This window comes from Anneissia japonica, unplaced genomic scaffold (assembly GCF_011630105.1).
Source record: "Anneissia japonica isolate Jap-2015-1 unplaced genomic scaffold, ASM1163010v1 scaffold9_len2422644_cov172, whole genome shotgun sequence".
NCBI lineage: Eukaryota > Metazoa > Echinodermata > Crinoidea > Comatulida > Comatulidae > Anneissia > Anneissia japonica.
The window spans coordinates 1,719,427-1,731,886 of NW_022758107.1; the positions used below are offsets into that span (position 1 = coordinate 1,719,427).

A 12,460-nucleotide genomic window follows, 5' to 3' on the forward strand; every position below is an offset into this window, starting at 1 on the left:
CTTTTTTTACCTCCCAAAAGGGGGGCCGGGGCCGGGCCGGCCCCCCCCTAAATCCGCCCCTGTTTATTAATGAAGATTATATACAGTACTTAGCAACGTACACAAATATAAAGGATAGTATAAGCAATTTGATTGTTGTTTATAGGCCTATGCTTTTACCTTCACTAAAGTCACGCGCAGTTGGAATCACGAGGAAGTATTATTTGCGCGTACAGTATTATTATTGAATGTCTTCCAGCAGAATACACTATCAAGTAACTAAATGCAAAATGCTGTATAAAATGTTTTTCTTCAGCTAGCGGAAACGGGCAACTACGCCCTCTGTTGTTCAAAAAGTTTTCCATTTGTTGGCTGAGGTACCGTACCGTACATGTTCTACGTGAAATATTCTTGTGATAAGTTATCAATATTTTATCATCGAGTTATTGCTCTTATTCTAGACACTGGAATAATTGCTAAAACTAATGAAGTCTGATCATTTCAGAGTCGTTAATGTAAAATAAATGTTGCATCAAGTTAATCGGATTATCTAATCAGACGTTAAATTTATGTTGACGACACAAGAATATATATAATGCATTTACCTTATCCCGAATTTATCTGTAATTGAAATAAAACCGAATATCACTTTGAAATCAGTTGCGCTAATGGCAACATCAATTTCACATCTGAATAATGGTTCTCCCAGTCTATAAAAATTAGCCATTCGTATGTTTTCCTTACCATGTGCTTTTCTCCCCCACCCCCGTTATAAATATAGGTTTATGATTCAGTGCTGTGTACTTCCGCATTTGTGACGACTCAATTCTTGAAGTTGAGTTGAGTATATTTAAATTTTTGGCACTGTATTATCGCGTGGTTTTCTTATGATGTGTTATATACCTACCTCTTCGATGATTTAACAACTTGCTCACGTCATATCATCCTTATATAATTGTATGTATAATTGTATGAATTAAAAAATACCCTTTTCAAAACGCCTTAACCGATCGATTGAGAATGACAGAAAACGCGCCATATCCGTTTCTCGGCTGTTCACAATGTCTGGTATTTCAATTGTTCAATTATGATTTGTGTCAGATGATAATTAATGCTTCATTTTGCCTTCATGAAATACTAAGAATATATTCATTTATAGGCCGTTAAAAAAGACATGAAGTTAGCTTTTGAATACCGGATCAAAGACTTGAATGAAAAAATGGAGGATGAGAGAAAACCCGGCGCGAACGATGGGAAGCGAGGCGCCTGGTGGACTACGAGTCGTCCTTGAGTTCAAGCTAAACGCTCTTATAACTTGACTCATTCATTAACCATTAACAGTAAGCAACTAGCTGTTGTTATTATTTCTAATTCCCGACCAACTTGAGGCCTTTGTTAGTGGCGCCGTAACTGTGTAACACGGTAGCCCGCTGCGATACACGTTTCATTCGACCGGAACACAAATCGTCAAGTCTTTTCACAAAGATTCAAAGCCTATGCGCGCGTCAACAACACTTTATGCAAATGATGTTGGATTTCAATTAAATGTCCAAAACAAAACGACTGTTGTTGGTGAAATCAAATTTGATAATCAGACTCACCCTAATGTATGGTCAGTCTGGCAACGTGGAAACCGATAAGCTATTAGTTATTAGAATAAAAACCGTGGTGCCATTACATTTACAGCAAAGAGACTGTCTTAATACTTTCATTAATTGGCAAGTAACAGATTATCAAAACATGTTTCTGGGAGTATTAATTAGGTTGGGTACCCGCAAGGCAATTTTAGTTATTGATTTTTGTCATTACGTTTTGCATTTTAATACGCCTTGATTGGTATTGTAACTTTTGATAAAGGAGAATGATATAAACTTACGATAATGATACGACAACGTTTATTGCAATTTTTATTAAAACTATAATCAAATGCATTTAAGCTCTTGAAAATATACTACCTTCTTTGATGAGCTAAAGGATCTTGAACAAATATAATTCAAAATAAAAATGTAGCTCGGACACGAACAACAATCATCACCACTACGAATAGTAAACACGCCACCACGTACAGGCAGACGACCATGAGTGTGAACGGTCTTTCAAGAATTAGTGTTAGGCGCTCTCCTGTCACACAGGCGCAATTATATTGGTCATATATTTGGCTCCCCTCTCTGGCCATTTTAAAGATTTTTCTTATGTGTGCCGAATATAGTACAGTACATAAATAGATAAAAATAAATTTTGTCAAGAAACTAAGTTTCTAAAGTAAATTCATTTGGATCAGATGTATTATTTTTATTTTTGTTTCACCATTATCATTGGACTGATGCCTTACGTTCGATGGGATAAATGAACATGTAGTTGGAATAATTTTCCCCCAAACCCAAGCACACAATTTAAGAACCCTCAAGTCCCCGTTACTCCTCTCATGATCCTATCCCCATTGATATAAATACGTTTGTGACCATGACCATTGTATTTGATCGGCTTTCGAGTCGAGTCAGCTTTGTGATAAATGAAAGACTCTCCCTGTATGCCTATGCATTTCCATTGAGTCTCTTGGCTTTACCTCATTGAAATTCATTTTTTGTACCTGACAACATATATTTTTTATCAGGAAAGTATAATCATAGAGAAAATAGAACAGTGTGTGTTCTATTTTCTCTATGGTATAATATTCCTATTTGAATATTAATTCCTTCTACAATAGACACGGATATTTAAATCAATTTTTTAAAATTTTATTTTAAATATGTATAGGCCTATATTCGTACCTAATTCTTCTTTAGTTAACCAATTGGAAAGATTTGTATAGTTCACTGTACTGTATTAATTTTTCATCCCGGGGAGGGTAAGGGACAGCATAAGCCCTGGTCCTCCTGCAGATCCCAGCAAAAAATAACAGACAGAGAAATATTTACGTCAAAACCAAAATGGGAGTAGGCGTAGGGTCCTTCGATTATAACTGCTACTTACTATATTTAATCTAACCTTCTGGTTTATGGTCAATCAAAAATAATATAAGTTCAACTAAGTTTTATCTGCTGACCAAGGAGGCGCTTCGTTGACTATTAATATTGTGTGAATTTGGCAAGTTATCAATTTTGTATTATCAGCGAGGCGCTATCCTGGTTCTATCAAAAGCAGAACGTGAGAAAGTTCCGAGACCAAGACTGAAACTGTTTCGTCGTATGTATCGCGGGTATAGATACATTTTCGCCGCAAAAAACAATCGGCAAAAGTCTACTCGACTCCTCCTTTTCAGAATCACAAAAGAGCGTTATGGAACTTGGGCTTTGCACTCCGACAACTGACTCCATTTGGATATTTAGCACAGAAGGGGCAAGGGTCAAAAGTTAAGCAAGCTATTTACCTACTGTTTGCCAAAGTATTTGTCATTGTGTACGATTGCGTTGCGGCCAATAATTGTCGTATGCCAGGCGCCAATGTTCTGCATACCAACAATAGCCGGGGGATTTGTCCGCTATCTGGCTTCGTTGCTTGTGACGTCATGGCGCTAGTTTGGATTGGCATCCTCCATTATTGAACGGGGGTAACTTTTGCTATATTGATGTAAACCGAATTTGCATTATTTACGTTTTTCAGACGCTTTGGCTTTAGGCCATGGGGTGAAGCTCAAAAGACGTCTAGAAAACGAATTCCGTTCCGATTTTTTCATTATAAAAAATTTAGGCCTACAATAGTTAAGTAATATGTCTTAAATCAAATATAAAAAGTTCGACAAAAATATCTTCTGCAATTTTAAGATAATTACCGTTTTATTACGTTCCTAGGCTGCTGGTCGTCGGAAAACACACCGCGAACGTATTCTGCTCACAACGAATGAAGTTGAAGTATAATTAAATTTTTAGCCAGTAGCAGTAAACAATGTTATCATCATTATAATCACGCTACCTCATTGACATTATTTTAACAGAGTATTGATTTTATTTTTTTTAATTATTCTTATTAGGCCTATTCATTATTATTATTATTATTATTAGTAGTAGTAATTATATATAATTTATCATAGGGCTATAAGCCTGTATATAGGCTAAATATACTACCTATAGGCCTATCGTTATATTATTATTTTTCCATTATTATAATTATTATTATTGGGTGATAGGCATGTAAATTGATTGATTGATTTAAATAATTGTATCAGGTGTATTGTAAAGTTTTATTACGAATAATATAATTAATATGAATTTAAATTGAAAAGCGTTTTGATTTGAAATAATGATGAGGGTTGATAATGCTACACAAGATAATATTTTTTTCATTTTTAGCGAATCGTAATCAATGTCATTAACCGTAGGCCTATTCGAAAGGAAACTAGTTTCTAATCTGATTAAAAAAGATGGGCTGCGAAACTCGATAAAAATAAGCGACTGTATATATGTAGTTTAGTGTTTAAGAAATAAAACGCCAAATGAGGAATAAGACCCTCTAATGCCGACGCACTGTCCAGTAATTCGGAGACGTGGAAATTGCTAACCCTACTCCAATAAGTAATGGCTTGTCAGTATAATATCAATTACTAAATGATTCATTATAGCGATAGCCTTGCTGACTGGATTCCGCGAAGAAACGTTCTATCCTTTGCATCTCTTACAGGAAGCCAGGCGCTAGCGCCAATTCACCCGACCATCGCAGAGTGTAAAGTGGCGAGCCAGTGTGGCGGGTCTTCCATAAAGCGGGCTCCGTGTCATTTACGCGTAATTTGATCCTTATAATGTGTAGGTCGAGTTTCCTCTGATCGCCTATCTCGGCCAATGAGAACTTCGCTAGAGGACTGTTACATTTACCACCAGCTACCATTTAAGTACTTCATAACAAATAAAAATAACTTTCAGTAAAATATTGTTTTGGAAATTTATTTTATACTGAATCTCTTTGATATAAATTATGCACTTAAAAAGAATCTTATATACGTTTATTACCTTTATAGTAATAGTCATTTTACAAATTATTTTTGCTTTAGAGGGGGTGATCTACACAAGATGTAAGAGTCCATCGTATTTCGTGAACAATCGTTTTAGATCGAGCCGCGCCACGGTGTCTAGACGGGCACATGACCAACAATCGACCAATGAATGGCTAGGAAAATCTAAGCAAGCTGATGAATGTTGTGATGGTTGTGAATTGAAAAATCGCGAGCTCTTCTAGGCTAGGCAGCATATAGCAAGTTCGGAGGGGTTATATTGCCGTTTTACTTATTTATTTAATAAGGAAACATTACCATATTGCAAAATTGTTGAATTGTTTTTGTATTTTTATCCATATCCAAGGATTTACAGCGAAAGTCGGCTTAAGTGTCAACTTAAATAGAAAATTGGTTCGGATGCTTAAGCCTTCAAACACACATGCTACCGTGGAATCTTTGATTTTTCAAGCGGGGATGTACACATACTTAGGGCCTAGCCGTGAGTACGAAGAAAATTCGTAAGCCAGGAATCTTTATATTTTAGTTTGTTGTGGTGAATAGTGCCAGTTGTGCCTTAATATTGCAATCCTGAATACTACACGGGATTTTGCGTGCATTTCCTGTGCCGAATGCGATAGTCTAAGTGCATACTCCGAAGCCCAGCCTGCGTCAGCCGTGTTATCATCAGCTGGCGTCGAGTATGCGGAGTTAATCTATGGGCGTTTGTGCAGTAAATGTCGCATGTTCAGGTCGAAGCGTACTAACTATGTCCGTCGCCTTTGGCGAAATCGTGCTACATCTTCTACGGATAGTGAGGAGCAAAGACCATCTAAATTAGTTGATACTCAAAGTAGTGATTTTGAACGGGATTTGAGAGCAGCTTCACATGTATTTTTAAAAAGGTTAAAAGAAAAGCAATTGGAATTACTTTTAGAAGCAGTGGAGAGTAAAGGCGGCGCGGCCACGGCCTGTGCTCTTTTACCCCGTGGCGAACTTAAAATCGGTCATACAACATTATCGCCGGAAATTTTATGTTGTTTACTTTTCCGCTGGCCAGATTTGCAAAATGGCTCGGAATTACGAAGACTTACACATACATGCAAATTCAACAAAGACTCGCCGGAATCGGCAGGGTATGTGTGCTGTAACCCATATCACCTTAGCAGACTTGCCAAAACACCAGGTAAGCAACAAATATTGTGCAAATAATAATCCTATTTTTGTTTGATATTTTAACACAACAATAGCCTTTATTTAAAAAAAAATTATTTAGCAAGCTTTATTGTAATCGATACATTAGCTTACTGTCATGCATAGAATTGACAAATGGTAAGTGACAACATAATAATGTCATCTTATTGTAATCTTATTGCGCTCAATGTTTTAATGATGAATTAATTGATATTTATGATGGTCAATATATCGTAAACAACAATGTAAGTATGCATCACTCCGATGTCGTATTAATTATTGATAAGTAAATAAACGAGTATTGTCATTCTAACACAAGTTCTAATAATAGTACAGTAAGTACTGTGTGGGTTGCACATACACGCAAGTTTTACTGATATTGGGGATCTCCCTTAGCCGTGAGTCGTGCGTGAGGAGTAACCGGGATATTGGTATGGTTTCCTCACTTTCGTAAGCAAGCAAAAATACCCACAAGAAAGTAAAAATCAAGTAAGTAAACAACAAGAGGGTGGGGTGGGTACAGTTTTAACATTTTGCAGGAAAAACTAACAAACTCATTCGGTTTCCCTGCTGTTGAACCACTGAAACTGGCTATTCTTGAACAGCTTCAAAACAACCAATCACTTCATAAAACATTAAAGTTATTTGTTTTTTTTCCTTAAAGATATTTGCCTGTTTTTTAACCAGAAAATAATTACTGCATACTGGTACTTTTGTTTAATTTTATTTTTCCGTATTTATTCAATTGAGGGTAGTTCAAAAACTGGATCATTTTAGACCTTCAGATACGATGATTATACTCCACTTCTTAATTATGAAATATACAATCCAATTTTACTGGTTCTCCATAAAAAAATATATGGAACAAAATTTATGAAAAGAAAAAAAAAATATATGTAAAATATAAAATTACTTAAACAAAGTTAATACTCTCCAAGACGAAAATAAGATGGACATTATGATCGGGTACAAAGGACGTTGAACTAGTGAGTGTAATCCGGGCAATCAATGCGACATATATTTGGAGAGCCCACAGGCAAACTCCAGTACTGTTGCATTAATATGCATGTGCATGCACGTAGACATTGTACTTGGTGATGGGCATACACTTAAAAGCAATCGTTATTTTTGACCACTTGGTTTTTATTGATGGATAACTTGCTTATTGTTTGCAATCATCACTGAGTAACTTTTTAAAAATCAATTAATGAATTAGACTTGCAAATTTAGTAAAGATGGTTTTCTACATAATAATATTTAATATAAATTATTAATTTTCTATTGATTTTTGCTGTAGTATACAGAATTTATGTACATTTTGTATCATTAGTGTGATTAATAAAATTTTGTTTTCTGTAGGTGTAGTAGTAACTGTATTTAACTGTGATTGCTGTCACAGACTTACCAATGTAATAATGAAAGCTTTGTTCCAAAATAAAATATTAGATATTTTATACCAAGTTTATTACATAATACTCGCATACATTAAAGACAAATACTTAGCGCAGTGTAATTTTATAAGATGGAGACACTTATAGGAGTGATGTTTTGCCCTATACCTGACATATTTTCGTACCAAATACTCAGTACGTTCCCAAATACTCACGATTCGGATTGGAATTGAACCCACAAATTCCAGATAACTAGCCTGCTGCCATAAACACTGTACTACCGAGCTTGTAACCACTGTACTACCGTAGCTAGTGTTGAATCTGATCCCGAAGCGGGAACGGGGTACAGCAAATGCGAGTATTGGAAACATACTGAGTATTCGGTACGAAAACAGGTTACGTAGGGCAAAACATCACTCCACATCGAAATGGAGAAACTCTTTATATTATTGGTGCCTAAATCAAACAAACATGTCCTGACTGTTTAAATTTATTTATGTTTTACTCATGTTCTGTCAGGCCTAATTTTACCTAATATACATGAATCAGTGTCTGCTTAATTACATTTAAGCTTAATGGTTTCTTGTGTCAATTGTCATCAGCAACCTCGCATATTTGTATCGTGTGGATTACTTTTTCATGTTGAAGTCTGCTATGACACGGAATTGAGTCCTACATATTCTTGGTTATTATTAGTAGTAGTGTATATTAATATGTTACGCAATTAGTGTTACTCAAGGTATTATGTTCTAAACCCTGGTAAGATGAAGAATAAGTTGCAATTTGATTTCGGAGGTTTTATTACTTAAACATTATAAATTGTGCACGTGCATTGCTTTGCAATTCTTTATTTAAATAACCTATCATTCTGTATTTGTGTGGAATATTTCATTGGTTTTCCACATATGTGTGTCTAACATGATGCCTGCAAACAAAATACATTTTTATTCCTGTTGATGACATATTGATGTAGAAATATTCAATTCCGACACGATGGCGTGCATTTCAATACTTAGAGTATGTAGCTTAAATACATTGATACAGTAGTATATTTTTTACAACTAAAAAATTGTAGCCTTCACTGCCTTGAAGGTACAATGTACTGTAATATTAAAGATTTGTGAAAAAATTATATAATGACGATATTGTATCTCTCCGCTTTACCGTAACGATATCAATTGAAGCTTGGGGGTGTTTTTTTTTTGTTTGACACAAGAAATTTCCTGATATTCATTCTCAAGATTGAACCAAGAGCTTTGTATTTGGTAGGTTAGGAAATTAACTGGCATATCACAGCTTCATCCTGCAGTGTACTGTATCTGCATTTAAATGTGAATACATTGAGAATAGCTTTTGATTGACAAGTCATATTTGACAGCTTGTTCCATGTTATGGTTTCATAATTGTAAATATCCTACAATTGAAGTAAACAGTAATAAATATATTTGATGTGAAATTCTTGAAAATGAACAGCTGTCTGTCGTAGACTACTGTGTACTGTAGCTGTTTGAATATTGTATTGGTAGTTTCCATGGATACAGAAAACTTATTAATTCATATGCTGAAGTCTTAAATCTGTATAACAAACACAGCAGAATTAATAGCTATGACGTGTATAGAAATTTGATTTATATGTTGACATGCAGTAGCGATACTATCCTATCAGCCTCTATAAAAATATAGAGTAATATTTAACACAGACAATTTGAAGTCTTGAAGAAGATGATGAATGTTTCCTCAGCAGCAATGTTGTGCGATTTGCTGATTATCCAATCTTCCATCACTCCGGCTTCATCCAGGTAAAGATTGCGAAAGATTTTTTGCGTTAGATTCATAAATTGACAGATACTGTAAATGTGGCAGGTCTGCATTAAAGTGAAGCGAAGGAATGTAAAATTGTGCTGTGTGAAATGATGAGCAATTGTAAAAAAGAGAAGTACTGTATCAATTCTGCCAGTTTCAGTTTGCACTGGACAGTATCCACTACTATATACTTGATTGTTAGATTACTGTAAATATTTTATGTTTATTTTTGGCCAGCATCAGTCAGATCAAAACAACAAATTTGACTTCTTAATATATTCATACGCTCCACATTATAACCTTTAAGTTGATAGATCATTTGCTGGAATTAACTATTTCCAAAGATGAGTAAAAGTATTACAGCTTTTCTGTACTAAGGTATACAATACTGCCACATTATTGTTTAACATTTAGCGACAGAGTTGCCTTATTAATGAAATCTCTTAAAAACAATAACTTGAGACATAACAGAGTACCTACTTAGAATAGTTCAGTTTTTTTTCTATATACATAGTTCATTTTAGTACTGTATCATAGGTTTAAATTAAGTAGGGAAAGGGAAGGAACACCTGCCTCTATCGTTTGACTGAAAATTGCCAATTTCCTAACTGAAATAGTTGGAAAAACTAAAACCTTGCTCATTTCCCAACTTTAATTTTTTCCGTGATCCGTTTGCTTATCAACTGGCCACTGTCTTTAGGTGGGAACACATAAGCAAAATAAAATGTTTGTTTATATAGCAAATTTTACAGACAGTGTTGATATTTTGCTTCATATCATTTCTAAGTACAATGTGATACAAGAATCTCTTCCTTTTTACGTTACAGAATTGTCCTATCTTCTGCTATATAGCACTCCACCATCCCAGAATATAGTACCTACTGTATCAACCAGGGGAAAATGTACGAAAGTAGGGCCACCTGGGCCCACACATCTCTGGAATTAACTATTTCCAAAGATGAGTAAAAGTATTACAGCTTTTCTGTACTAAGGTATACAATACTGCCACATTTTATTCCATAACCTTTTATCCTCTTTTACCATCTCTTTTTCACTTCACCATCCTGTTCATTAGCTCTACTGTATCTTTTCTTCTTTCTCCACCATCTTATTTCTCCGTCACTCTCTCTTTTCTCCACTATCCTCTTTTTCTGTTGAAACCGTTTCTTTCCCCACTGTCCTCTTTCACAGTACCTCAGATCCCTCTTTCCCACCATCCTATTTTCTGTCATCTTCTCTTCCACCACCATCTCGCTCTTCTTTTTCTCATTGTTTGCTCAAGCATTTTTTTTTTTTTTAGTGTCTACTCTTCTATTTGAAAATAAGTCAATTTACCAAATTTGAGACGGAAATACTAGTTTGCCATCCAGGTCCTGCATTGTGTGTTGAGAACTACCTGCTGCAAGCCCCACACTCTAGTTGACCCCACAACTGCACTTACTATACCAACATCACAAACTGATGTTTATTGTATATGCACAGTTTATAGTGTTATTATTAAAGGCAGTTTCTATTTCGAGGAAGTGCATTTGGCATCATACCTTACTGTATGCTCTGTATGGACACATTTTGTGCTAATAACTGATATTTGTGACCCAAGCTCGCAAAAGGGCTGTAAACTCGCCCCGCACTGTATTGAGAAACAAGCCTCCATAGCCAGAATAATGCGTAGAACGTGAATTTTGTGTGAATTAGGTTTTTGTGTAATAAATAAAGTATAGCATTTAATCTTACTATTCCTGAAATTTTAGTTTAAAATTATAAATAAGATGTAAGAAATTTAGCCATTTTCGGATGGGAGCTAGTGAAAAATTAATAGAAACCTGCCAAAAATAAAAGCATTATTCTCAAAACTTGATTTAAGAAAGTTGATAAGATGACAATTATTCCAATGGTCATAACTTTGATTCCAGACACCTGATTGAGTTCATTTAACTGTCATTTTAAAGTAAATGATATGTTCTATGCCATTATAACTCATTTTGGCCTGAGGACGAGTTTACAGCGTTTTTGTGAGCTTGGGTCACCTAAATTCGTGGTTGTCAGCGCAGTGGGCACACAACGTTAATTCAACGTTAAATCAACGTTGAAATGTGAGAAGTTGAAATCATTTTGACAACATACACTCAACATTGAATCAACCGCTCTTCTTTTTCTCAATGTTTGCTCAAGCATTTTTTTTTTTAGTGTCTACTCTTCTATTTGAAAATAAGTCAATTTACCAAATTTGAGACGGAAATACTAGTTTGCCATCCAGGTCCTGCATTGTGTGTTGAGAACTACCTGCTGTTAGCCCCACACTCTAGTTCACCCCACAACTGCACTTACTATACCAACATCACAAACTGATGTTTATTGTATATGCACAGTTTATAGTGTTATTATTAAAGGCAGTTTCTATTTCGAGGAAGTGCATTTAGCATCATACCTTACTGTATGCCCTGTATGGACACATTTTGTGCTAATAACTGATATTTGTGACCCAAGCTCGCAAAAGGGCTGTAAACTCGCACCGCACTGTATTGAGAAACAAGCCTCCATAGCCAGAATAAGGCGTAGAATGTGAATTTTGTGTGAATTGGGTTTTTGTGTAATAAATAATGTATAACTTTTAATATTACTATTCCTGAAGTTTGAGTTTAAAATTCCAAATATAAGAGTAAAATTTAGCCATTTTCGGATGGGAGCTAGTGAAAAATGAATAGAAACCTGCTAAAATAAAAGCATTTTTCTCAAAACTTGATTTAAGAAAGTTGATAAGATGACAATTATTCAAACGATCATAACTTTGCTTCCAGACACCGATTGAGTTCATTTAACTGTCATTTTACAGTAATAATGTTCTATGCCATTATAACAAAAACTTATTTTGGCCTAAGAACGAGTTTACAGCCCTTTTGTGAGCTTGGGTCACATTTATCACGCAGTTTAAAGAAGAGGAAGTACTAGAGAGGCAGGATGGGAAGGGTCAAGTTTACATTTTAAAGACTGGTATACCACCGAGCGGCTGGAGAAATGCCTATTGATTCGAAACCAAAAGAGGGCGCAGTATAGTTATCGGAGTATGGTTTGCAGTATGTGTTTTTGTGGCGGTACTGTTGCCTATGATTGTAAATGCAACTTACATAATACAGTAATATGCTAATTGGATGTGGATGTCATGTAATAT

The 12,460-nt window shown here is 35.2% G+C and overlaps 1 protein-coding gene across 1 annotated transcript in view; it reads left to right on the forward strand.

The window, feature by feature from the left end:
* The first annotated feature begins 5,022 nt into the window (after nt 1-5,022).
* The window catches only part of LOC117125033 (mothers against decapentaplegic homolog 6-like), a 30,657-nt gene continuing 23,219 nt past the window's right edge, over nt 5,023-12,460 (forward strand). Inside the window, exon 1 of the mRNA XM_033271390.1 lies at nt 5,023-6,089. Coding sequence (XP_033127281.1) covers nt 5,648-6,089 — 442 coding nt within the window. The 5' untranslated portion in view covers nt 5,023-5,647. The remainder of the gene's footprint in view (nt 6,090-12,460) is intronic.